Source organism: Leuresthes tenuis, unplaced genomic scaffold (genome assembly GCF_036924035.1).
Source record: "Leuresthes tenuis unplaced genomic scaffold, fLeuTen1.0.hap1 SCAF_16, whole genome shotgun sequence".
NCBI classification, from domain to species: Eukaryota; Metazoa; Chordata; class Actinopteri; order Atheriniformes; family Atherinopsidae; genus Leuresthes; species Leuresthes tenuis.
In genome coordinates this window covers 17,933,842-17,959,487 of record NW_027325370.1, presented here as the reverse complement: position 1 = coordinate 17,959,487, position 25,646 = coordinate 17,933,842, and the positions used below count along the sequence as shown (strand labels likewise).

The 25,646-nt window shown below is 40.0% G+C and overlaps 4 protein-coding genes across 7 annotated transcripts in view; 3 read left to right on the top strand and 1 right to left on the bottom strand.

The window, feature by feature from the left end:
- tmed4 (transmembrane p24 trafficking protein 4) overlaps window positions 1–25,646 on the bottom strand; it is a 260,820-nt gene that overhangs the window by 234,698 nt on the left and 476 nt on the right. Inside the window, exons 2-6 of one of the 2 annotated variants that reach the window (XR_011907920.1) lie at window positions 24,276–24,376; window positions 24,055–24,180; window positions 22,469–22,615; window positions 22,210–22,374; window positions 21,756–22,169 (exon numbers count right to left, since the gene is read on the bottom strand). Coding sequence is in view for 1 of the 2 variants with exons in the window: in XM_072367966.1 (XP_072224067.1) it covers window positions 22,225–22,374; window positions 22,469–22,615; window positions 24,055–24,180; window positions 24,276–24,376 (524 nt within the window). In the remaining variant the exon portion in view is untranslated. Of the gene's footprint in view, window positions 1–19,636; window positions 22,170–22,209; window positions 22,375–22,468; window positions 22,616–24,054; window positions 24,181–24,275; window positions 24,377–25,646 lie in introns of those variants that run through there. The other variant, XM_072367966.1, reaches the window with a different exon arrangement.
- LOC140272085 (uncharacterized) lies at window positions 2,204–7,752 on the top strand. Of its 3 annotated transcripts, none has more exons than XM_072367415.1 (2): window positions 2,204–2,315; window positions 2,743–7,752. In XM_072367415.1, exon 2 carries the CDS (start codon window positions 2,760–2,762, stop codon window positions 4,353–4,355), a length of 1,596 nt encoding a protein of 531 aa, XP_072223516.1. In that variant the 5' UTR covers window positions 2,204–2,315; window positions 2,743–2,759; the 3' UTR covers window positions 4,356–7,752. The 3 variants fall into 3 exon arrangements, with proteins under 3 accessions (XP_072223516.1, XP_072223514.1, XP_072223515.1); XM_072367413.1 differs by having other exon boundaries at window positions 2,204–2,355; XM_072367414.1 differs by having other exon boundaries at window positions 2,204–2,355; window positions 2,740–7,752.
- snrpg (small nuclear ribonucleoprotein polypeptide G) lies at window positions 9,144–12,163 on the top strand. Its single transcript, XM_072367720.1, has 4 exons — window positions 9,144–9,268; window positions 9,446–9,468; window positions 10,845–10,969; window positions 11,925–12,163. The coding sequence occupies exons 1-4, from the start codon at window positions 9,237–9,239 to the stop codon at window positions 11,973–11,975; spliced, it is 231 nt and encodes a 76-aa protein (XP_072223821.1). The 5' UTR covers window positions 9,144–9,236; the 3' UTR covers window positions 11,976–12,163.
- plpbp (pyridoxal phosphate binding protein) lies at window positions 13,862–19,569 on the top strand. Its single transcript, XM_072367965.1, has 8 exons — window positions 13,862–14,017; window positions 14,604–14,711; window positions 14,785–14,820; window positions 14,900–14,975; window positions 15,053–15,193; window positions 15,877–16,019; window positions 16,190–16,288; window positions 18,490–19,569. The coding sequence occupies exons 1-8, from the start codon at window positions 13,928–13,930 to the stop codon at window positions 18,679–18,681; spliced, it is 885 nt and encodes a 294-aa protein (XP_072224066.1). The 5' UTR covers window positions 13,862–13,927; the 3' UTR covers window positions 18,682–19,569.

Here is a 25,646-nt window from a genome sequence, read left to right as displayed (position 1 = left end):
GTATCTGTGTACTATTCGTGCTTTTGGACTTAACAGCTGCCTTTTACACCGTAGTAGACCATAAGATTCTGGAGCAGTTGGTGGGCATCGCAGGCTCAGCTCTCTAATGGTTTAGATCCTACTGCTTGGATAGAAGTTTTTGTGTCAGCATTGATGGTTTTACCTCCACCTCTGCTACCCTCCCATGGGAGATGCCACAAGGTGCGATTCTTGGACCTCTTCCATTCTCTTTGTACCTGCTGCCATTTCCCGGAAACATTGCGTATCCTTTCATCTTAATGCGGACGACCGTCCAGTTTATATCCCACTGAAGCCCTTTGGTGCATGCTCTGTCCAGCCTGATGGATGGCACTAAACTTTTTTTTAATTTCAATGATAGTGAGATTGAAGTCATGTTCTTTAGACCTAACAGCACCAGCAGGATCCTCTGCATCGACCCTTCTTCTCATATGACAAATCCATGATCACAGATTTAGGTGTGAAAATGGATCTTGGTTGTCAAAAATCCAGCCTGTTCGGTCTAAACACAACCTTGAAACAGTGATGCATCCTTTTATAACCTCTCAACTCGAATACAGAAAGGCGCTTCTTTTCCATTGCTCGCCTACAGCTGGTGCGAAATGTCGCCGCCCGATTTTTGGTTTCCAGTTTGCTTTTGAACTCACTTTAAAATTATTTGATGCGTCTTCAAGTCTTTTTAATGTTGACTGTGACCTTATTTAACTTTTTATGTACTCTTTCATTATTATTTCTTCAGTTATTTCATATTGTTATGAAATAACAGTTATTTAATTAATAGTTAATAATAGTTATTTCATACTTCAGTTATCTGCATATTTTACCCCTGACCTGTGTCTTTTATGTTTTATTGTGGAGCACTTTGGTCAGCCTTGCTGTTGTTTTTAAAGTGCTTTATAAATAAAGTGGGATGCTAAATTAGCAGCCAATGTCCAAAGAAAAAAAACTGAAAGACATTCAGAAAGTCTGAAGAACTAATGCCCACTTTAAAAGAATACAAGAAAATATGGCTACTTGGAAGCAAAATATAAACATTTAAGCTTTTATTTCTGAAATTAAGCAAGGCAAGGCAAGTTTATTTGTATAGCACAATTCAACAACAAGGTGATTCAAAGTGCTTTACAGAGACATTAAAACAGAAGAAATAAAAAATAAAAAGCATGATCTAAAATTTAAGCAAAATAAAGAAATGGGAACAATAGATAAAATCATAAAAAAAATATATATATGAAAGATAAAATCAATAGTTAAAATATGATTCCGTTTTCAAACTCAAGCTTATTCAAATGCAGCTGAAAATAGATGTGTCTTCAACCTGTACTTAAATACACTGAGTGTTTCAGCTGATCTGAGGCTTTCTGGGAGTTTGTTCCAGACATGTGGAGCATAGAAGTTGAATTCAGCTTCTCCATGTCTGGTTCTGACTCTGGGAACTGATAAAAAACCGGATCCAGATGACCTGAGGGGTCTGGAAGGTTCATAGTGGGTCAGGAGGTCACTGATGTATTTTGGTCCTTGACCATTCAGGGCTTTATAGACCAGCATTAGAACTTTAAAGTCTATCCTCTGATGGACAGGCAGCCAGTGTAAAGACTTCAGAGCTGGACTGATGTGCTCCACTTTTTTGGTCTTAGTGAGGACTCGAGCAGCTGAGTTCTGAATGAGCTGCAGTTGTCTAACTGATTTTTTTAGGTAGACCTGTAAAGATGCTGGTACAATATACAATATTCAAGCCTACTAAAGATAAATGCATGGACTAGTTTTTCCAGGTCCTGCTGAGACATCAGATCTTTTAGCCTTGATATATTCTTCAGGTGATAGTAGGCTGACTTTGTTATTGCCTTAATGTGTTTGTTCAAATTTAGGTCTGAGTCCATCACCATACCCAGATTTCTGGCCTGGTTGGTAGTTCTTAGATTTATAGATTGAAGCTCTGTGGTGACTTTCAATCGTTTATCTTTGGCTCCAAGGACAATTAACTCAGTTTTGTTTTTGTTTAGCTGGAGGAAGTTGTGGCACATCAAAAAAAGCAAGTCAAAGTCTTTCTGCATTCACTTTCTATATTCGCATGTATATTTCCTGTAAACGGGTGCTTTATTTGCAAATTCAACCAAAACATGTCAGTTCTTAAAGTTGAGTTGAGAACTCACCTTAAGTGACGTAACGGAAGTGACTCTTGCAGCTCAGGGAAGAAAACAGCCACTCATTTCGCTTTCACACTGTTGCAATCATGCCTGTGTGGTTAGTAATATCGAAACCAGCTGTTAAGGACCCTCGCCGTCTTACTTTAACTACCTGTGAGTACAGAAGCGGCGTCGCTTTTGTCTGAGAGTCCAGGTAAGCTGTTGAAGACAACGGAAGTGAGACTGTTTAACGTGTTAGCGCAGCTAGCATCGAGCTAACGTTAGCAAACAAGGTGCTAGCCTGTAGTTTTGTTATGATGTTTACACTCGTGGAGGTGTTCGGTTTTTCATTTAGTGGACGTGTAGCCCATAAGTGAGTGTTTACAAAAAGTTGCAGTTAAAAAAATAAAGTTGGCAACCAACCTTGAGAGATGTTCGGGGGATTAATGAGGAAGCTAACAAGTAGAGATACTCTTTTATTTTACTGAGATCAGCTGCGCTTCTCTGTCACTGCAGTACTTACTCTGTCTGTTTATCTATGTTGTGTCTATGTGATTTAAAACGTAGTGACTAGGCCATTCTCTGTATCTTTTTAAAGCAGGAGAGCTCCGTACAGGCATGGATGGAGTCAGCTGGCGCACCACCAGGTCTCAGGAGTTGTTCAGCCGCTCCCCTGCAGCAAACACTCAACAGGCAACACTGTCCAGGCTCGCCAACTTGATTGCGCGCACCGATACTAAACAGCACGCTCATAACCAGCGTCAGCAGCCATCTCATCTGTCCATGTATGTTTGTAAAGAATGTGGTAAGGGTTTCCCATATTCCGCAGATCTGTTGCAACACCAGGAAATGAAGCACACACTACCAAAGCCTCACCGATGTCCCTCTTGTGGGAAGGAGTTCTCCTTGAGGTCGTCCCTACAGCTCCACAGATGTGAGAGCGTTTCTTCTGCGTGCGAGTGCTGTCGGGGTGTGTCTCTGCTTGGTTCTCCATGCCCTGTGTGCGCGACTCGGACCTCAGATCCGGGAAGGCTGCAGGATAAGTCACCTCTCCGGCAGCCTCACCTCTTGGACTGCAGTCCCTACGCTTGTGCCCCGTGTGGGAGAGGCTTCAACCAGAAGCAGGCGCTGCTGCACCATCAGCAGGCCGGCTGCAGCGAGCTGCCATCCCAGTCAAATATAATCCACGCCAGTTGCCTTCCAGATGATTCTCCACCTGTTTCCGAAGGAGACTCCTCTCGCTCCGATTGCTCAGACAGTCCAGGACCCAGCAGCAGAGGGATCAGTGTTTGCCAGCTCTGCTCAAGAACCTTCCGCACAGATTCGGCCCTGCGGCGACATAAACAGAGCAACCATGTAGAGGAGGAGCAAAAGACCAAAGGTGACAGCGCTGGTGAGGAGGCGAGGACACTAAGGAATGCCAGGTTTAACGGAGAACCAAATGAAAGGCCAAAATCCAAAAAGAAACTTCTGAGCTGTCGCTCTTGTGATATGGTTTTCAGGAGCACCTCTAAACTATATGTGCACAGAAAAGAGAAGCACAGCAGAGAGAAAAACGCCAGGAGAGAGTCTCGGCCAGCCAACAGCAAGCGTAAGAGAGGAGGCACGTATCCGTGTCAGGTTTGCGGCAAAGTCTTCTTCCATCATTTGTCACTTCGGGCACATTACAGACGGCACACAGCTTCAGGCTTCACCGCCATCAAAAACCGAAACCAGTCTGTAGGATGCACCCCTAAAGACTCCAAGTCGTCAGAAAACAAGGTAAAACCAAGCCTAGTGGATAATAAGACAGTTCGGGCTGGTCCGGGAAGGCCCAGGAAGGGGCCCAGTAAGGTGCCCAGAGTGTTGACCGCTGTTCCTGATCCAGGGAGGAGCAGAGAAGTGCCTGACGTGGAGGAGGAAGAGGAGGAGGGGGAGAGGGAGTTTCCCTGCCCCTCTTGTGCAGAGGTTTTCTCTCTGCAGCGGCAGCTGAAGGAGCACGTGGAGCTCCACCAGTCCTCCGTGCGGAGAAGGCAGTGCAGCGTGTGCACGAGCGAGATGGACACGTGCAAGTGGCCGGGCTCGAAGAGGCAGCGGCTGTACCACTGTGTGCCCTGTCAGCAGGGCTTCTCAGCACTGGACTCTTTCCTAGAACACTGTCAGGAGCACCTGCGAGTCCGGGTGGAGGAGGACAGAATCTCAGAGGGATACACGCATCAGGCCAGCAAAGCCTGAGGTCCAGTTTGAATGTCCTCAACAACTGCCTTTTTGCCTTTTTAAAGGATGAGAGTGATGAGATATCTTTGAAAGTAACCCACTCACTGATTGAGCATTAATCTTACACCCATGTTGATTGGCTTCATGCCATCCATACAACATGTCAGGGCTTAAACAGACTGGATTGTTTCTATTTAATGCTTTTTCTACTACTACATGTGGCAGCTATGTTGTCTGTAGCCACTTTTTTTTTTTGTTTCACAGTACAGAAGGTAAATCCGTTGGTTTGAGAGCCATCATAGCGGCCACCAACATTTGTCTTTTCATGTGAACAGTTGAGAACCACCTCAGTACTGCATTAACAGGCTGTTATATCCACAGATGAGATGAAGCAAATGCTGGTTTGGGATTTATTAAGAACAATCTGTTGCAGAAGCTCGGCCTCATAAATTCCTCTATAAAGCGTCTTCATTTTGACATTTTAAAGCCTGAAAGTGGATGGTGAGCATGAGTTGATTCTCGTACTTGAATGATCTTTAATGACCCTGTTTTCTCCTGATCAGATGGGTGTACTACGAAGCAACGCACGGCGAGTAATGTTGAGCTCAAAGTGTGAGTGCCATGAAGGTGACTCCATTTTAACCAGAGAGATCACGATAATATCTTAGGCTGAACATAAAACCTGCTCCAGAGCACTTCATTTTCAGTATCATGGATTAAATCTTCTTTACAAAGCTCCGCGCTTTCATTAATTCTTTTCCTGAAAAGAAATTGTTAAATTAAAAGCTTCATTAAGTCAAACCAGAAACCTGTTGGACTGTATTTTATAACACCAAAGAAGCTTTGCCGTTTCAGATGAACAAAAGATGGAAATCGTTTATTTAGTCAGGGAATCGGAATGGACTATACTCAATTACAATTGTATTTGTTCCAATTTGCAGTCACTTCTGTTTTAGATTAGAAAATGATTAAAGGTTAGAATACTTGATCAATAGAATTTACACTTTGATTAACTATGGGGTCGTGTCAAAGCGAAACATCCTCCTTTATAAAGCAGATTTTCACAGCTGCTATGTTTAAATTTCCTCACACCTGTTCATCCGTACAACCAGCTGGTCTTATCAATGAAGTGTCGGTGGATGTTTTGCGTTGGAAAGAGCATCGAATGACTCGTGAACGCGCTCGGAGCCCGAGGTGAACGAAGGAAGATCAAAGCCGTTATCTGAGTGGAGGTTTAGGTTTCTTCTGTCAGACCTGCTTCGTAGTGCACCCGTCTGGAAGAGCTTTTTGGGAAACTAGGGCGTTTTTACAAACCTGGTCCGTCTCACTGCCAGACATCATATATTTGTATCAAACATTTTCAGTTCTCTGGTCAAGAAGGGTAGCAGCTGTATCTCCATCATTTTTTCTTGCAACATGGGCAATAACTAGTCTCTTGTTGAGTCATCCCGTGTGTTTGCTGCAGAATGAGATTCACAAGGCTGTTTTTCAGTTAGTACAACTTGGTCACGTCACAGATATGCTGCACACATGGCCTTCTCGTGAGGAGGTTATGTGTAGAGATGTTCTCTGGTTGTTGAAGTGACATTTAAGTCTTTTGGCAGAAGTATTTCAACCGAAACGGAAAGCTTTTTGTGATCGAGGTTGAACCAAACGTCAAGAGTTTCATCTAAAACGAAAAGTTAGCGATTCAACAGTCATTAAACAGCATGTTGAGACCATGTCGGAGAAATGTTTGGTTCAACAATTAGATTTACGAAACGCAGTGTTAAATCAATGTTTTCAACGTTGACTCGAAAACTGTTGATCCAGGTTTGTTTTTGTTTTTTTTGTTTTTTTTGTTTTTTTTTACCTGAACCAAAAAATGAACACTTGTGACCAGATTTCTGATGCAGAAAACACAAAGTTATGTTTGTATATTCCGTCCCAGCTTTCTGCCAAGTTTGTGTCTCACTGTTTGTATTTTAGCCACTAGAACAAAGGTTAGACAATTATTGGAAAAGTATTTGTTTTCGAGAACTCAATCAGTTGCATTTATTTCCCTTTTAATTAGGCCACCGGACGAACCCCAGCACACTGACTTTCAAAAGACAATTATGTGCAATGTTTCAGTCAATTTTCTATCAATCAAAGTGTTTTAAATAGGAAGAGGCTGCAAGTGTCCAAACAGTCACATTATTGTTGTTTCCATGAATTGAAATCTTGATCGCTGTGAACAAAACATTCATAAATGTCACAGAATTAACGAGGATAAGCCTGTGGGAGTCTCTGCATGTGAAAATTAAAACGCCGCCACATAATAAACCTTGAATTCCAATCTATAAACTCCAGTCGCTTTAAAAACTTTCAACAATACTCCTCATAATCCACTGGGAATACACTCATCTTTACCAGGTGCAACAACAATAAAAGATGCTAAATAAAAAGTCCAAATGCAAGAACGAAAAATAGAGAAATATACATGAACGCATTAAGGAAGTCACACCGTTTAATGGCTTCTGAAATGCTCAAACATTTGCTCCAAAAAAAGGACTGAATGATTGATTACATGTTTGTTCTTTTCTCTGATGCATTACTTACATCTTTGACATGTGTTAAGAATCTGATTGGTTGCACACTTGCAGTAACGTCCAATTTAAGATGCTTCTGACTGTTGCCTGGTGCAGGTTTAGCACTGAAACGTTGCAAATAATTGTCTTCTGCAGGTGGGAGTTGGTTTTGTTGCCTGGGATTGGTTTCATCCTTCTCTTGCGCACATGTTTCCAGAAGTAAGTGTGAAGTAAAGCCTTTGTTTTTGCCCTTTTCCATGTATCCCCGTTTCTGAAACACGAACAGATGTTTAACATGTGTAACAAGTTTAAAGGTTGCTTTTGCTTTTCTTTACAATCCCCAGTTTAAACCTGTTGATTTAGAAAAGCAGGAGGCACCTTATGTTTGTTTATGCTGAAAAAGCATCAACTGCAAAGCTTAAAGGAAAGCCTGAGTGGCAACTGTGGTGGAGCTTCAGGTTTCGAGTCAGAAAACAGCACTGACTGTGTTTTAGATCCAATGAGTTTGTTTCTTTGATCAGGACTACAGGATTCGGTTGCAGAAGTGTGAACTGTTTTGAATTATTGTTTTGTGCTTTCATGGAAAGGATGCCTTTCATTTGGTTTGGCTGGCTTGAACTCGGGTCGCACCTCCTACCTATGCAAGCAGAAGGACCGAGAGCTGCCGTTCAGTGTGTCTGTGACGCTTAACAAGTGCGCTTCAGTGAAACGACCATTATCGACATTTTCTTAAAGAATTTTCAGCCACTGTGCTACTGTGAACATGTAGAACATGATTTAATAGGTTTTGAACAACTTTTTTGGGATCTTTTCTAAGTTGGCTCTTTATAGATGAATCACAGAATTAAAACTTGACAGTTATGAGATTATTTTTTTCTGTGTTTTCTGATGTTGTGAATTCATGAATGCGGCCAATTTAGCATATTATTAAAGCGGGTTGACCACATTACATACAAAGGACCCCATCTGCACTGTTGCATACAGCAGAAAGACAACATTCAGCGGCTTAAAGATGCAGTTTAGCCTTCAGAAAACAGGTTTCACTTACAGTACTTTGTAGAAGTCTTAAGCCAACCCTCATTTGTTTCCATGTTGCCAGGAAAGCAAGAAATGGTTGCAAACACAAATGTAAAGCAAAAACTGAGTTTGTAGAACAAGTTTGAAAGTTTAAACTTATATTCTCCATCACAGCCTGAACCCTCTTAGACAAGCTTTCTGTCATTTATTTAAGTATTCTTCAGGAATAGTTCTCCAGGCTTCTTGAAGGATAGTTTTAAAGCTCTTCTTTGGATGTTGGCTGCCTTTTGTTCCGTTCTCTGTCAGGATGATCCCACACTGCTTCAATAATGTTGAGGTCCGGGCTCTGGGGAGGATTCATCCCTCCATAAGACCTGTTGCCACTTTACATGGTTAAAAGTGCATTTTTTTCAATGGTCCTTGTGGGGTGAATAATTATGTTGCAGTTGCAATACTTTATTCGTTTGGAAGGAAATAGTTTTATCTCAAAGTAACAGCAGCAATACGACAGAATGAATGTGTGCATTTACAGACTACAGCGCAACAGATGACACTCATCAATCTGATGTCAACAAGAGTGAAGAGGAGACTGTCGCATGTGGTGCTCCAGTGTTACTAACTACCACATCAAATAAGCAACAAATGGGGAATTATTTTATGTAATGTATTTTCATCATAGAACAGAGGAACTCACTCTCACCATGTACCGTTCTAGAGGGAACTTACCACTTCAACTTTACCAGCTGCTGAATGAATGAAAAGTTTTTATGAGAGTGTGTTCACTTAATAACTTAAAAGAATCCTTTCTAGGGTTTAAGAAAACAAGATATCTTCTAGATGTAACAACATCTCTCCAAAAAGGTTTTCTGCCCTCGTCAACCGTATAGAGAAGTTCCTATATAGTCCAGACAAAGCCACTACGTTTTCAGAGGTGTTGTATCCTTTTCTCAAATTAATATATAATTATAATTGCTATTATATCTAAACTATAGGCAATATTTTGAATAGGAATACATCTGTCAGTTACTGATTACCACATAGCGAGGAGAGGAGGAGAATTCGATTTACACGTTATAGCCAAAATTGCCCAGTTGTATTAAAGTTATAGTAAAGTTCTGCATATTAATACTGCTTTAGCTCCTCCACCACTTGCAGTAACTGACTCTTCCTTCTTTTGGCCTCTTAGGGGCGCTGTGGAAACCGTGCAGGTCAAAATCAGTCATGGAAGTCAGCCGTTTAACTTCCGGTCCCCTTGTGCACGCTTTCCTTCCGCGGTTTTGTCAAACGAAATCCTTACGAGTTAGCTTGCCGGGTTCCAGAAAATAAAGACAAAATGAGCAAAGCCCATCCACCCGAGCTGAAGAAGTAAGTTTAGTATTTTTTACAAGTAAACTCGTTGAATTTTGGTCGTTCTTCGTGTTTTAAGCACATTAACTCCGCTATACTGTTTTCAATGGCACAATGCTAATATTAGCTTCCTTGTCTGAGTTATGAATCAACTGTGAGCCTCTGTAACAAAAAACGTATGTTTTTATCTTCCAGGTTCATGGACAAGAAACTTTCATGTGAGTATGACTTCAGTCTGATATCAACACACCGATTAAAAGCTTAATCTGAAACGATTGTCATGAATTGAATGAATAGACGACGCTGAAGTTGGCTTAAAGGACGATTTCACACTTCTTATGGGACATGTTGACTCCCTTAGACCCGGTCTTGTTAAAAAAAAACATTTAGACTTAATTTAATTATTTTAAAAACGTAGCTTATTGTTTGTGAAACCTGTATTTAAACTCTTTTTTTTTTTAAGTGCCTTTTCACTGCTTTTATGGCAGATAGGCCACCTTACGTGTACACAACACACAACTCTTAAACTAGTCAAATCTTTATTAATATATTCTATAACAAATGCAGATTCTTGAAAACAGTTTCTTTTTTTGTCACAGAAGTCTCTTTCCATTACAAAAATGCTTTTAAGTAGACATTTTTTCCGCATATTCACAAATAGAATAAACGTTTCACGAATCACAAACATTGTTTTACACACTCTTTCTGTAGAATAAATAAATCCATATTTGACCAGTTAATATTAAGGTGTTTTGAATGCCTGAAAGACTACATTTAACACTGATCTGACATTTTGTCACCAGGTGTTAAGATCTCTTAAAGCCCATCATCAAATGTTGTACGAAATTTTTTCTTCTCTGCTGCCATTTACAAAAATAAGCTTATTTATGGGCTTTAAATATTTCTAATAAATCCATCTAACAGTAATAATTGAATTTTTTTTTAATTTAATTGAGTAATTCAACCAAAACCGTATTTTTAAAACAGTTGTAAGCATTTTAGTCTGACAGCAATTGTAGTAAATGAAACTCATCAAAGTTATACAAACTTGCCAGATAAAGTAGTTTGAGAGCTGAATTATTCCTGCATGTTTACGTTCTGGACTAAAAACGAGCCGAGGTGCTCTGAGTATGCTCCGTAGTTTGTTTTCTCAGACTTTCACTGGGAGGTAATGGAGGAAACCGGTAAGAGCAGAGACTAACCACAAAAAAAGACAAACTAAAAATTAAAACTTAAAGAACTTAGAATATGGAAAGATGTCCATCTTACAGTCTGTTATGGTACCAATATTTCTGCAGCTTAATTGTTTATAAATTGTTTTGATGCATTATGTAACGGGTCAACCTGAAAAAACCCAATGTTGATAATGTGAAAGGAGACTTATCGCCTCCAATTGCTGCAGAGTCGGACTGATCAATGAATCAATTCGTCTCCTGTGTCTGTATTCTGGGAGGACAGTTGTTCAATCATAAGGTCTCCTTGAGCATTAACCAGAGCATTAACCATCATAACTGCATGTAAACAAACCGATTGGCTTTGCTCTACTCGACTGCACACAAACAAAGTTCTTCACAGATCTTTTTCCGTCCTCCAGTGAAGTTGAACGGAGGCAGACACGTGCAGGGCATCCTGCGAGGCTTTGACCCCTTCATGAACCTGGTGGTGGACGACTCTCTGGAAATGGGCCCCGGAGGACAGCAGAACTCCATCGGCATGGTGGTCAGTACCTGAGCTGTACTTGTGCTTCTGACCTGTATTAGTTGGTGCAATTTATTTAGAAAAATACACTTTTGTTTTACCAATGAATAGCTCGAAACAACTGGATGAAAATGGATATTAAATTTGAATTACTAAAGGAGCCCCAAATTTTAAAATGTTTGGATATTTAATGACATCCCAGTCAGATGGGATTAAACTGAACAATTAGTCTATCCTGAGTTTAGTTTCTGATAAAAACCAGCAAGCTTCCACGCAACTGCTGTCTAATCCAAGATTCATGCAAATGAATTTGAAAAGGAAAAATGGTGGTTTTGAGATGCAATTTTGCTGATGGTTTCAGCTTCTGGTGCTCTCTGCATCGCTTAGCTGCCAAACATCCATTAGACACGATTGGTCAACACAACTCAGACCACAAATGAAAGCACTTACCTGCATATGTTTATCTCAGAGATCAGCTTTTAATAAAAGGATGTTTATCTTCCATAGGAGATTTGTTGGGGACTTTAACCAGCTGTCTATAATCAGCATTTGTTGCGAATAAAATATTTGGATAATTAATTGCCTTTTGGGGCTTTTTTTCTTTTTTTTTTGAGGAGGGTGTTTGAAAACATCATGCTGGACATTTTAAGGGGAAAAAAATCTGGGATTCAGTTAAAATAAACAAATGTTTGTGTCAGCTTTATGTTTTAGGTCACCACTGAGTTTTTATTATTTGTAGCTATGAAAAAGCTCTTTTCAAACACGTACTATATTTGTTGTCATTTTTGCCCTTTGAATTGTTCTTATTGACAATAAGAAACATTTGGATTTCCACAGAAAAACACTAGCATTTGGATTGTTTTTAGATTGTTAAATACTGTAACTGATGACACTGATAGACTTAAATTCTTCCTCTGAGCCTTAAACATCAGTGTCGCACGTGAATGGACCCAATCCTTGTGGTTTTCTTTCAAAGGTCATCAGAGGAAACAGCATCATCATGTTGGAGGCGTTGGAGAGAGTATGAGAAGGAAGGAGGCTGCTGCTGCAGATGGAGAGAATCGGCTACACCTTTTTACATTCTGTTATCCCTTTTTAGTTCTTCATTAAAGCAGTTGATTTTGACTTGTAACATGTCTGATTTCCATTGACACTGATGTTTTGAGTGTGTTTTGATCTGTTTAATTTTTGTGAATAAATCTGGTTTCCTTTGTATTTGTTTTTGTGCATTCACTTCTTCATGCTTACAGCCGGCAGTATGAGACCTATTCTATGTACGACAACTCGGAGACTAGTATTTGGTGCTTTATTTGTGGCTTCCTTTCCATCTTCATTGATGTTTCCACCAACATGAAGCTTAACAGCATCAGTCCTACAGCTCGCTGACTTCAGCTGTTTTTGTTGCTTATATGCATAAAATAAAGCTCCATATTTGTGTGATATTTATTATGCCGAAGTACCGTACTGTCCACAAGTCTTGAACCCCTCATTTCTTGCTATATTTTTGAGTGCAGTGGTGTATTGACATGTGCAAACGCAGGATATATACTAAAAAGAGTTTGTACATTTCTAAGGAGCTTTAAAGTCGATATTTGGTCTGAGCAACTTTATTCTCCAACACAGCCCGAACCTCTTAGAAAAACTTTGTCATTTCTTTAAGTAGTCTTCAGGAATAGTTCTCCAGGCTTCTTGAAGGACGTCCCAAAGCTCTTCTTTGGATGTTGGCTGCCTTTTGTTCTGTTCTCTGTCAGGATGATCCCACACTGCTTCAATAATGCTGAGGTCTGGGCTCTTTTGGCATAGCTCAGCCTTTTCTCCCTGTTTCCCTTCCTTAAGAATGGCTTCTTGACAGCCACCCTTCCATGGAGACCATTTCTGATGAGGCTTGGGCCAACAGTAGATGGATCAGCTGAAGGTCCAGATGCATCTCTCAGGTCCTGGGTCAGGTCTTTGCTGGATTTGTTCCTCTTTCTTAAGGACATCACTTTCAGATACTGTTCATCTGCTGTAGATAGTTTTTTAGGCCTGACACTTCTTCTTTTGTCCTCCACTTGTCCAGTTTCATTATATTTTTAAAGGTCTCGCAGCATGTTGAGCTATGCCAAGTTTTCAGCTAATAGCTATTTGAGAATCACCTTGTTGCTGCAAAAATACTGTTTTCTGTCTGTCAGACTGTGTTATCTTTGGTGTTTTTCATAGATGCAACTAAAGAAATCATGTCTTTGTGACAGGCTACTAGTAACAAAGTGCCTAAAGAAACCATTTGAATTCAATTGCTAAGTTGTCTGTTATGTGTACTGGTTCATCCCATGAGTTACGAGGATTTTTCATGTTTTAATGATACATAGGTCATTGTGAAAGGGCTTAAACAAAACACATTCCTGTGAAGAACTGAAAGACCTTCAGAAATCCTGGAGAACTACCACATTACTGTTTTGAAACTTAATATGAAGAAATTAGGGGGATTCAAGATGTTTGAGTATTGTAAAAATTAAAAACTGATGAATGCTACATCAAGATTCAAAGAGGTATAAAGAACCAACTGCAATTTGTAGAAATTCCAACGCTGGACTTCAAAACTCAGCTAGTGTTTACATTTCTATGTATTAGATAAATGTCATCCTATTGTTTCCTCACATTTGGAGAGACATGAATTGTATGTAATGTTATTATAATATAATATACTGTCGTGACAAAAAAATGTTACACAATAAATGTTAGGATAAAAAGATAATGAAGTTAGTGCTAAAAATAGAGAAAAATAACTGTTCTGTTTAATGGTGTAAAAAAAAAAGTTCAAACTATTAAATTTCCACATTATCTATAAAAATAAAAAAGCTTGAACCATATTTGTTTTTGAACCGGTTAAAACGAGGCGGACCGACAGGGGGCGCGCTCCGTTCCACTCACTTCCTGCCCAGCGGATTGTCGTCACCGCGACTGCGTCACGTTTACGTTGTTTCGTAGCAGTTTGACGGTATGTGGAAAGTAGCAATGTCGAATGAGGTTGGGAAGGCGATACAGTCGGTGGTGGAGCGGGTGAACCAGGCGGCGGCGCGGCGGGCCAAGGTAACTGCGACCCGGGAGGCTCCGAGCGGGAGCCCCGGAATTGAGGCTCCTGTCTCGGCGTCCCTAAGTGACCGTACTGCAGAAGCACGACTTGTTATGTAAGGCTGCCAAACATCTCCACCTTTGGATGGAAGGCAGTGGAGCTGGTGGCAGCACTTTCATAACACCATGCATGATTTAAAGAGCCAGCGTTGATTCGTGCGTTATGTGTGTGCATGCGCATTTCTGAGCATTACGATGCGGTCAGAAGCTACTTTTATCATTATTTTGAACGTGTAAATTGAAGCCAGCGACTCTGCTTTTCTGCTTGCATCACAGCTCTGTCAAAGGAGTGTAAATGAGGTAAAATCAAGGTTATCCGAGTCTGAGCTTGTTTGAATGCACAACGTGTTTCCACCGAGTGGCTTCTTACTGATAACCCTAAATGGATCTGACACTGATGTGTAACAGAGTCCCAGCATTATAGCAGCTTTAATCATTGTCTTCGCTGACTCAGCTCAAAAAAAAAAAAAAAAAAGACTCTGACATGCACCACACTGAGCTCCTCTGCTGATACAGAGTATCAGAGTGTTTTGTCCTTCCTCAGACACTCCCAGCTGTCCCACCCCGCCTGGTGGCTGTCAGCAAGACAAAACCCCCAGAGATGATTGTAGAGGCCTACAGACAAGGGCAGCGCAACTTTGGAGAAAATTATGTGAGTATGAAACTCTGCGTAAACTCTGAAAGTTAGAATGCAGAGGTTGACCTCTCCTCATGTCTCCGCCCAGGTGAATGAGCTCGTGGACAAAGCCTCAGATCCTCTGGTAGGTTCACATCCTTTAGAGGTTGAAATGGATTAGTGTGGCACTTTGTTCTTACAGAGTTTCTTTTCCTCGCATCCAGATTTTAGAATCATGTCCTGAAATCAAGTGGCACTTTATCGGACATCTACAGAAGAATAATGTCAACAAACTTTTGGGTGAGTGAGCTCTTTCCTCCTGGAACCGCACGGTGAAATGAGAAAAACCTTTGACCGAGTCTTCTCTCCGTCTCCAGGTGTTCCGAACTTGTTCCTCGTGGAGACCGTCGACTCGGCGAAACTGGCCGAAAAGGTCAACAGCTCATGGCAGCGCCTCCGAGGGGCCAGCAGCCAGAGGTTAAAAATCATGGTGCAGGTCAACACCAGTGGAGAGCAGAGTGAGTTGACTGTAGAGGACCGTGGCTCAGCTGGTTAAGATTAGTGGTTTAAGGAGAGGTGGAGGTTACGTCCTGTGGGTCAGGAGGAGACTCAGAGTCTGGTTCAGGAACCCGAACTGACTGTGGAGCCGCAAGATGGGAAAAGGGAAAAGGATGGATGGACTAGGGAGAGGAAGAAAGATAGATGAATGGAATGGGAGAAAAATGGAACGGGGAATGAAGAGAATAGGAAGATGGATGGATAAGATGGAAGAAAGAAATGGTGACAGATGAATGAGTGAGAGGGTGGAAGAATAGATGGATAGTTGGCAGAAGGAAAAGATGGAGAGGTTAGAGAGGAACAATAGATCTAAGGATGGGAAGAATGGAGATGGGAGAAAGGGTGGATCTATGAATGAATGGATGGGGTGGATGCATGTGATGTATGAGAGAAAAGGATGGATGGATTAGAGAGGGTAAGAAAGAATGGATCAGTGGATGGAAGGATGATAAAGGGGGGGAAATGAGGATGGATGACCAGAAAGGATGTATGGATGGATGAATGGAAGGAAAATGAATGAGGGAACGAAAAAAGAACGGCTGGATGGATGGATGAGGTGAACCAGAGAAACGGCTCTGAATAGAAGAGCAGGACAGAGGTGTCGCTCATATTTTCTTCACGTGTCTTCGTGCGTTCGCTACAGGCAAACACGGCCTGCCGCCGGAGGAGACGGTCAACACGGTGAAGCACATCGTGTCTCAGTGCTCCGCCCTGCACTTCTTAGGACTCATGACCATCGGCCGCTATGGTTACGACCTCACCCTCGGACCCAACCCCGACTTCCAGGTACGAGAGACCCCTTCTGCCTTGTATGTTGTTCTAAAAGATAAAAAAGTATTGCATCTGGTAACAACTAATAAGAAATGTCGAACAGTTCAGAAACGCTGTCACCGGTTTAGAATCTGTACGCTGCTATTTTTTTTTAAAATGTCTTTATGATCTCCACTTAATCGTAGATGCTGCTGAGTCGGAGGCAGGAGGTGTGCGACAGTCTGAAGCTGCCTATGGAGGAGGTGGAGCTCAGCATGGGCATGTCCACCGATTTTGAGCATGCGGTGAGTTTTGACCCCTTTTAACAGCACTTAGAAACACTTCCAGGTCACAGGAACTGTTTGTCTTCAGTCGTTTTCCTGTTCAGGGGCTTCTCAAAAGACAACATCCCTTTGTGGGCTTTTTCTCTGGAATGTTTGAGAAGTCACATTTACGTTTAAATTCCTTCTATGCGTATCGATTCTACAAACCCTGGACTTCAGTGCTGGTCATTTTATAGGTCAGTTTTTGGAGACGGAGGTTAAGAACGGGAAAATGGAAGGAACCTTTTTTGGCTCCTTTACGATGTCGGAGCTAAAAAAAAAAAAGAAAGACCCTATTTAAAGAAACTGTTGGCCACAGCTCCAACAGTCCACATGCAAACGGTCCAGACTTCAACATTTTGAAGAGCTATGAAAAAGTTCCTGGTTTCCGAAAGGACCTTTTTTCTTTATATTGCCTGTCTGCGTATATAAAAGTTCCGAACACCATTTTTGGTGCTAACCAGAGTTTAGAAATGCTAATCGGCTTTCATAAATCCCAGAAGAAACTGCGGGTTTTAATGCTTAATTCAGATTATATTCGCAGTATAATTTCAATGCGACCGCCATCGGACTCCGGTGTAAACCGTCTAAGGTCCTGAAGTGACCTGCACGTCCTGAAGAAGACGTTTACGGAAGTAAATATGGATGCTATGCTACACATGTCAGCGTGTGTGTATCAGTTCTGACGTCGTTGTGCAATCGGAGCCGACAAAATTCTGAGGATTTTTAACGGAGTCCAAAACCTCACTTTCCTTCCACTGACTAGCTCCATCAAGGGTGTCTGCCGTGCTTGTTTCGTCGATTGTTTACATTTGATCCGCCACCTGCGGTGCAGAATTGTGACGTCCATCATGACCGTTCAGACTGAGGTCGCTTTGAAAAACATCAGATATGTATCCGATTTAGGACCACATGGAAGTGGCCTGGGCCCGATTTGGGGGAGAAAAAAATAATCAGATTTATGCTGTTCAGACTGTCAAAAAAAAAATTTCAGATATGGGTCACAAACAGGGGAAAAAAAGTCTGATTTGGGTCACTTTTGCCTGGAGTGTGAATATAGCCTAAGATCCAAATACGTATCTTGAATTAAGAGGAAGCTACATGTTCAACAAACCGGCTGTAAGAACTAATACAAAATACAGTTAATAAAAAGGAACTTTAACACTTCATAAATTCACAGGACTGTTCAAAATCAACATTTTAAGAAAACACGGCGTGGAAGTGGTCAAGTAAGAAAGCTATGTGGTTATTTGTTTAATCCTGGTAATCTTGACATTATTGTGATCATTTTTATTGCCTCTTTATAAAGCGGGTGGCGAACACCATTTTACAAATGATTAAAAACGACTTTGCTGAGAAACCCACTGCTCACAGACAGTCGTTACGGCATCAGGAAAAAAAAAACAGGTCGACGTCTTTGGCATTACTGGAATTAACCGGAGCAATAACACATTCTGCATTGATATGAACCAGTTTAAAAATAATTGTAGAAAAACACTTGTAAAACAGTATATGGATCAGGTTTGGTGTTGAATATTTTAAATTGGGACAGCATGAATGTTTGGATTGCACGTTTTGGGGTAGAGGACAGTTTTATAATTGTATTTAGGGATATAATAAGCCATCTTCTTGGAGAGAACAGGGTAGTGTATATTAATTAGGTATATTTATGCATTATGGATGAACTGATACAGATATTGAGTTAATTGGGTGAAGGACGAGATGAGCATTTGCTTCCTCATCCTTATCTAATATAAAATGGTCAAATTTGAGTCGTTATTTGTTTAATATGTTAATTATTTATATTTATAATAATTATTTTGTTTTTATTAGCAATATGTTAGAAATAAAGGATTCATTCATTGTTATTGTTAGTATTATTGTCCTAATTATGGAAAAAGTGCTTCTTCATGGAGTAAAATAATGTAAAAATTGTATGATTTCTTTGGCATGAAATGCAGAATTTTAATGTGAATGTTGGAAAAACACAAGTTTTCTATAGAAATTCAATTAGTGAAGAACTCATAGTGACAAATTTGACCAGTGGTTGGTGCTTGAAGAAACGTTTGAGAGTCACCTTGAGTGTCGGTGCCAGCTTTCACAGCGAGCCAATCTTATTGAACTAATAACAACTTCTCGCTGTTTTTTTTTTCTTTCTGCGCTTTCATGCACGTCTGCTGAAGATCGAAGTGGGCTCCACCAATGTGCGAGTGGGTAGCATCATCTTCGGCAACAGGGAGTATCCCAACAGTGCGGCAAACACTCCCAATCCCAGTCCGATTCCCAGCCCGGCTCCCAGCCCCGAGAAAATGCCAAAGGTGGTGTCAGAGGAAGCTGCCAAGAAGATGCATCACCTCACCGTATCAGAACACTAAGAAGAGCTTTTCTAAATACCCTCACGCCGATAGGAGAGAAAAACTCTTAATATGGAAGAAAACTCACATGCAACACTATGTGGAGCTAGGATGGATGAGTTCTTGCAGAGTTTGAAAGAGTTTTAACATAATGTTGATTTTCTGTGTGCCCTTTTAGCTCTTTTAAGCATTAAAGTGGCATTCGGTTCAGAATTAGTTTACCTTTAACAAGTCTTACTACCCATTTACTCTCTGATTTCCTCCGCACGGAAGCCCGTTAGGGAACATTAACGGATCCGAGGAAAACTGCTGAAAGTGCGATAACTTAAGGAAATTAATTTCAGTTCTAATGAGGATTAATTGTGCTGATGTGTTTTTTCTTTTTTTTAATCTCTCCAACCTAACATGTGGTCAGGACTTCCACGCTGTACAATGTACCGTTTTTATTGTACAGTTGAAACAAAGACTTGATTTAATAAATCATTTATCCCTTTATAATGACACTTAGTATTGTGCGTTTGATATGGTTTTGTATCATGTGCCAAACGTGTCGCATCTCTATTCTTGAATTTAACTCCGAGGTCAAAGTGCTTTGTTTCGTGTCGTTTGTGTCCGTGCCGTGGTGTGTTGATCGAGATGAAAAAGAGAGTAAACCTATGCAACGCGTGTTGATTTTGTTAGATTTTTAAAAAAGCAGCTATGTCGCAGTGGTTTCCTCGAAGATGTCAAGAGCGCCGCGTGTTTTTCTGTCTCATTAAAAAAGTATAGATTTAAAAAAAAAAAAGGAGAAAAATATCAACTTGTGGTTAGAAATGTGGTTGCTGTCTTAAGGCTTTTCAGCATTGTTTGGTTTGGAGTCTGGCTCTGAGGGAGGCCAAAGCCAAGCAATAAATTTTACTGTTGAAACTATCTGCCATTTGCTGTGTATTTCTTCCTTTTTGGGGCAAAGTGGCACCAATTACTTCACAGACAACAGTTGGGCCAGATTTTCTTTATTAAGCACATTGAGATGACATCCACACCAATGATGAATTAATTATGTCCAACTGTAGCTTAAAAATTCGACTTTAAACTGCAGGTAAAAATGGAAGAAACTTGTTAAAATTCCTCTCCACGAATCACAGCGAACTAACAGATTTTTTTTTTCAAATGGATCTTAAAAATAGCAAACTTGGCAATAAAACACATTCTGCAACCGCTCAATAAATAAGATATGATGGAACGCAACTGAAAAATGAGGACAAAAGACTTCCGTGTCATTCAGTTTGTGTAAAAGCCAGTAGAAAACGAACAGATCTGTCAATAAGCTGTTATTTACAACACAGAATGCTGTTTGAGTATCACAAACTGTATTTACAGATGTATCTGGTGAGCTAAAAACTATACAGTCTGCAGAGGGATTCAAGGTAACATTTCACATTTAGAAAACAAACAAACAAAAAAAAAAGATGGTTTATAAAACTATAATGCAGCTGAAAGCATAAATAAACTCCCCATGATATCCAAGTTGATATTAAGGTGTGTTGATCCACACTATGTGTTGACTGTCTAATCCAACATTGACAGGAGGCTTTGTAGGTATTTTGGTTTTGTATTTCTGGGCTTGAGTTAAATAATGTTGAGGACTCAGCCTGTACTCAGGGGCGTTGTAGCGTCCAATTAAATGCTGAAATTCTAATACATGTATATGCCTTCAACTTTATTTCTGCCTTTGATGTACTTCTGGGTGTCATTTTGTATATTTTTTTTTACATGATCCAGTCCCACGTGTTTGGTGCACAAACTGAGACCAAGTCATGGCCTCCTGGTTTGCGTTGTTGCTCAGTTATTCACGCTCCACGGTTGAGCTAAAACTTTGTTAAAGGCTCCTGATGTTACGTTTTATTTATTGCATTTACTGCAAGTAGTGGCTATTTCGGGAAATCTTTGCAGCCACTTTTGAGTGAGATTTTTAAAAATGGGGGGGAAAAATGCAAATGAGATGCAGAATTGTGCTTGTTGGTTGCTCGGGCAACTGAAGCTGACCAATCGTGAAAGTCCGTTTTTTGTTTTTACAGGAAAGGTGCAAATGTGCATAGCTAAAAAGCAATCTGCCAGATATTTTGCACAGTAATTTTAAGCGTTTATTAATGTATTAGTTCTAATATTTTTAGTGACTCACCTAATAATAATAATACAAAACATCTACAGTTTAGAACACAGCTATTTTTCCAGTTATATTAAATTTAAGCACCTTAAGACCAGGAAAAACAGGAAAGTTAATGCAATCACTTCTGACAGGTGCTTCAACTTTTTGAGTGCACAAAGGATGCAGCTGGAACAAACTAATTTACCTCACCCTGCGAGGCCTTGTTTGGGCAAGTGTATCAGACACTTCATCAACATTTTAAATCATTTTTGAGCAAACGACACACCAATGGGCACCAATAAAACTCTGTTCGTCATCGTTACGGAAGACGAGGCTGCATCAGGGACAGACGAACACGTAAAGATAAATTTGGTTAATTCATGGGGACCTACAATTGAGCTGGTTAGATATGAAAACTAAGCAAAATACAAGTAACACTTTTTTTTTAGAACTTCTGCTCTGGTTTCTACTGTAGAAAGAGTGGGTTTTTGATCAAATTTAGCATTTAAGAATTCATTATTCCTTTTTTAGTGCAAATTTTGCCAACAAATGAGACACGTTCTAAAGCTGATGGCATATAACAGTCATAAAATAGGAAATCTGAACGCCACTGGATAGATTCAGTTTATGAAACCCAACTAGGTTTCTATTTATGTCTCCAATGCCTCGAAGGGGTTATGGTGACTTTGCTCTCTTCACCTCTGTTGCAGAGATCTGGAGGAAAGATTAATTACACAAAACAGTGCGAGGTCCCTGAAACTCCAAAAAAAATAAAACATTTTAAATTGATCTCGAAATAAAGAGGAATTATCATTTATACATTATAATGTAGTATGCAGCTGAAATCTTTAGGTAAGATAATAGACAGAATATTTTTCTTTTTCTGTCCTTTCTTATTTGATGAATCAACTGTCAGCTTCAACCTGTTTTCATGAGTTATGCACAAAGTCTATGCGAGGGACGTCACTTGTCTGCTCGAATAAATGCTTAAATGTCTCCTCTATGCTGCAATACAAGTAGTTATAATGCGTTTCTTAAGAGAAACTCTTCTGCTTAGGAGGTACTAAATAAGGGGGCTAAATTTGGAGATATCTCATTGACATGGACGGAAACAAGGCCAAAAATAAAACCAGTTACTGGGTTACTTCCTGTATCAGTTAACATTCACTCCTGTGGAACAAAACACCTGAAACACAAGGAGAAAGGTGACTGGAATGTTGGTGCTACTTTGGAAAAACTAAAACATCTATAAAGGAACAAAGAGTACATGTCCCAGGATCGATCTGTGGATTAATTCGTACCATTTATGGCTGATATCAAAACCACAAGTCCTGGATGGTTCTTCACTGAAAGTGGGCGCGAGTCAAGTCTGTCTTGCTTAGTATTCGTCTTTTTTTTTTTTTTTTTTCGTTTTCCTGAAGCAGCTCAGACGGAAATTACACCAGTTTCTTGGCCTCAAAGAAGCTTTTCAGGTGCTTCATCTGCCAAATGCCGGTGACGATGAGGATGAGCGTCTGAGCGATGGACCACCAGAGAACGCGCTGGTTGGTGCTCTCGCTAGTCATGCGAAACCGTTCCTCGCGATACTGCCAAAGACACAATGCAGTCACCACAATGAGCAGATGGTTTAATTAGCTGCATGCCACGTGAGATTTTTATTTTTATTTTTTTTTAACTGACCCTCTGGTAGTTTTGCTCCTTCTGGATCTGTTCGACCTGGTCCAGGAGCTGTCGAACTCTCAGCTGCAGCTCGGTGAGTTTGTCCTTTGCTGCAATTTCAGGATAGTTGTTGGTATGTTCTCCAACCTGAATGTCCAGATGCACTCTCTGTAACATCAGGGAATAACGCTTTAAGTTAGCAGAACTAGATGACAACAAGTCGCAGTAAAGTGACTGGAAACATGTTTTCAACTATTCAAGCAGAGCAAAGTAAGGCACTAAACTAAACCCTCGAAATCTACCCCGGAGCTAAAGGCTACTAAAGTACAGTTTTAAAAGCCACTATCATCAGAGAGTTTTACCATTTACAAGCATCAGATTCACCTGACAACCCTCATTATGAAGTTAAAGTGTGAAGGGATTTCAAACATAACAGAAATACTGCCGATTCCTGCAATAAATCTCCAAAGGACAAAAACTCTTTGGGGGAAATGGAAGAAACAACAGCTGATGGTTTCTACTTCAAGGACTGTACCCAAGATACAACAGTTTTATCAAAACAACATATAGCATATCTGATGTATTCTCTGCATGCCATAACACTGATTTACATGTGCTGGAAAAAATAAAAGAGACCAAGGGCCTTACCGATTGGTTAAGTCGAGACCGTAATCAAGAAAAAAAAAAAAAGAACAGCAATTTGACATCTGCAGGTTATCTTGTCCTGATCCACGATAACAGCAAAGTCAGCACAGTTCAGTAATAACCAAAGCAACCTTTAAAAACCACTCGGCCACGAGAAAAACACGGGCATAGCTTGTTTCTTGTATAACCAGATCAGTAAATGAAGCATGACTAAGAACATTTGAGCCGGACAGTTAAGCTCTCATAAAAAAAAAATTAAAAAATGACTCAATTTAAATAAATCTCTACTTTTTCATATCTGTCAGAGGGCTTCATTTGTGCTTTTCATGAAAAACGATGATTAAATTTCTCATTATTTTTCATTGTTCGGGAGCAGGGGAGCGGAGTCACCGCAAATCCTCTCAGGAAACCATTTCCTAAAGTAGGTCCAACACACAAAATGATCCCGAAAACCAGGGACACTCAGTAGGGAGGGATACTTTGAAAACATACCCAACTATGTATCAGATGTATAAAACTGTAAGATGGAAACCTTATACTACGTTTTCAGGGAGTTCAATTAACTGAAATTGGAATTTAAAATAATTTCAAGCAGCTGAAAAATAAACCTGTTCCTCATCTTTTAAAGTCTCATTGTGGTTGCCTAATTTAAGAAAGCATCGACTCGTTTACAGTTTATGGAGTTCGTGTATGCACTCAAAGACTAAATAATATATAGGATGTTTAAAAAATAAAACATTCCATTAAAATGAACAAAAGAATTTCAAGACCAGCTGTTTTTTGCAGCTCTCGTCTTGAGAGAGTGTTGTACATGTTCAAAGAAAGGGTTTTACAAGTCAGATGTTTTAGTGTCACAAAGATAACTTAACTCGTTTTTTTTTTAATGCCAACTTAAGCTAATGATCAGAGAACATCTGTGTGAAAGATTAAAAGGGAAGTCGAAGCAGTTGTTGTGCTCATACCAGCTTTCCTCCTGCAAACAGAGCCATCTTTGTGGAATTGGAGTGCAAACAGATCTGATGCTCTCCAGGAGTGTGAGAGGTGAACGTGAACCGTCCATCGGAGCCATACTGACGAGAAAGGATGATCTAGAACAGGTGACAGAGTCAAACTTTCAGATTATAATTGTTATCTCAAGTATGCAGATGTATTTTGGAATTCTCCCCTGACCAAGCGCGTTTACCTTTGTGTCCGGATCTTTGATCTCGACGTGCATCCCAAGTCCGGGTGTGGATGGGAGGAAGGAACTGGTTTGTTTGTCCCAGAGCTGAGTTCTGTACTTTCCTGCCAGACAGGAAAAACGTGCATATATCATCAGGCCATCCAGTAATTATTTGAAGGACAACAACTTTAACTTCTAACTGCATCCATGGAGTCATAAGGAGGAGAGATCAATAAAACATGTAGTTTTGATCTGAACTGTACAATCATTTTGTTTAATTTCTTTTCCTCTCTTTTTTTTTTATTTCAGCCATACTGTGACAGACTGTACACTTTTTGCACAGAACAATTAACTGCTCCTTTTATCTAACGGTCTGTTAAATATAGATTTGGTACATGTCATCATTTCTCGAGAAAGTAAAACATAATTTTGCCACATTTTTATTTTAAAAGAATGCAGTCTTAAGAGCATCAATCTGATTTTTTTCTTCAAATATGTCAATACAATTATTTAGTATTAAACAACAACCCATTTTTAAGATGATTAATCTTTAGACTGTCTGATTATAAGATCACAATTTATTTTAATTAATTCATAACAGAAGACTGTTGCTAAGCAATTAGTCCTACTTTAAATAGAACTAATACAAAATATGTAGATGGACTGAAAACCGCTCTCCTGTGCAAGAATCAGTGTTTAGAACAGCTACAAATCTTCAACACTCGCCCCTCGAAGGCTCTTTATATGATTAAAAAGTTAAAATAATGAAATTAAAGAAAAATAAACATAAAACTCTAAAAAGAAAAAATATATTGTGACAAGATTGTGCCTTAAAGCGGGATCAGTGCCAACTGTCTTGCCAAACTGCGGACAAAAAAAATTGCAAGAATGTGAGAGTAAAACAGTTTTATCAAGTCAGGTTTTTTCCTACCACTTTGGTGTGAGCTCTCAGGTTAGGTACTGTATGCTCTGTCATAGCATAAAAACGTGCTTCATGGGTTATGAAGTGTTATTTTACAGCTTGCGTGGTAGATCACAGTTGAAGGACAGAGTCAAGCCCTGAGAAAATAGGCGTGGAGTGGACTGAGTGCGTCACTTCACTCCTTAAAACCGGCCGCTATGAACAGAAGTGTAACAAATGGCTTTAATAGAGTCCTTGTACTGCACCCATTTCGAATTTTGACTAATGCATGTCACTGACATTTCATTAAGACCTCAAGAAATTGTGCCAACTTGTGGGGGGGGGAAAGGGACATAAAATGTGCTCTTTTTATTAGATTACCATGTGAGTTAGTATTTTACATATTATTACAAGATATACATTTTGCGTTAGTTTTGCTGAATATTTTTGCATTAAACATTTGTGGTGTTTTGTGTTTTGATCTGTGATTG

Bases quoted from the DNA above. Each gene is read 5' to 3' on its own strand.
- plpbp (XM_072367965.1), top strand. From the start codon at position 13,928: ATGTGGAAAGTAGCAATGTCGAATGAGGTTGGGAAGGCGATACAGTCG. The intron at 14,018-14,603 runs GTAACTGCGACC...GTCCTTCCTCAG, and splicing joins CGGCGGCGCGGCGGGCCAAG to ACACTCCCAGCTGTCCCACC. The intron at 14,712-14,784 runs GTGAGTATGAAA...GTCTCCGCCCAG, and splicing joins GCAACTTTGGAGAAAATTAT to GTGAATGAGCTCGTGGACAA.
- LOC140272085 (XM_072367415.1), top strand. From the start codon at position 2,760: ATGGATGGAGTCAGCTGGCGCACCACCAGGTCTCAGGAGTTGTTCAGC.
- snrpg (XM_072367720.1), top strand. From the start codon at position 9,237: ATGAGCAAAGCCCATCCACCCGAGCTGAAGAA. The intron at 9,269-9,445 runs GTAAGTTTAGTA...TTTATCTTCCAG, and splicing joins CATCCACCCGAGCTGAAGAA to GTTCATGGACAAGAAACTTT. The intron at 10,970-11,924 runs GTCAGTACCTGA...TTTCTTTCAAAG, and splicing joins AGAACTCCATCGGCATGGTG to GTCATCAGAGGAAACAGCAT.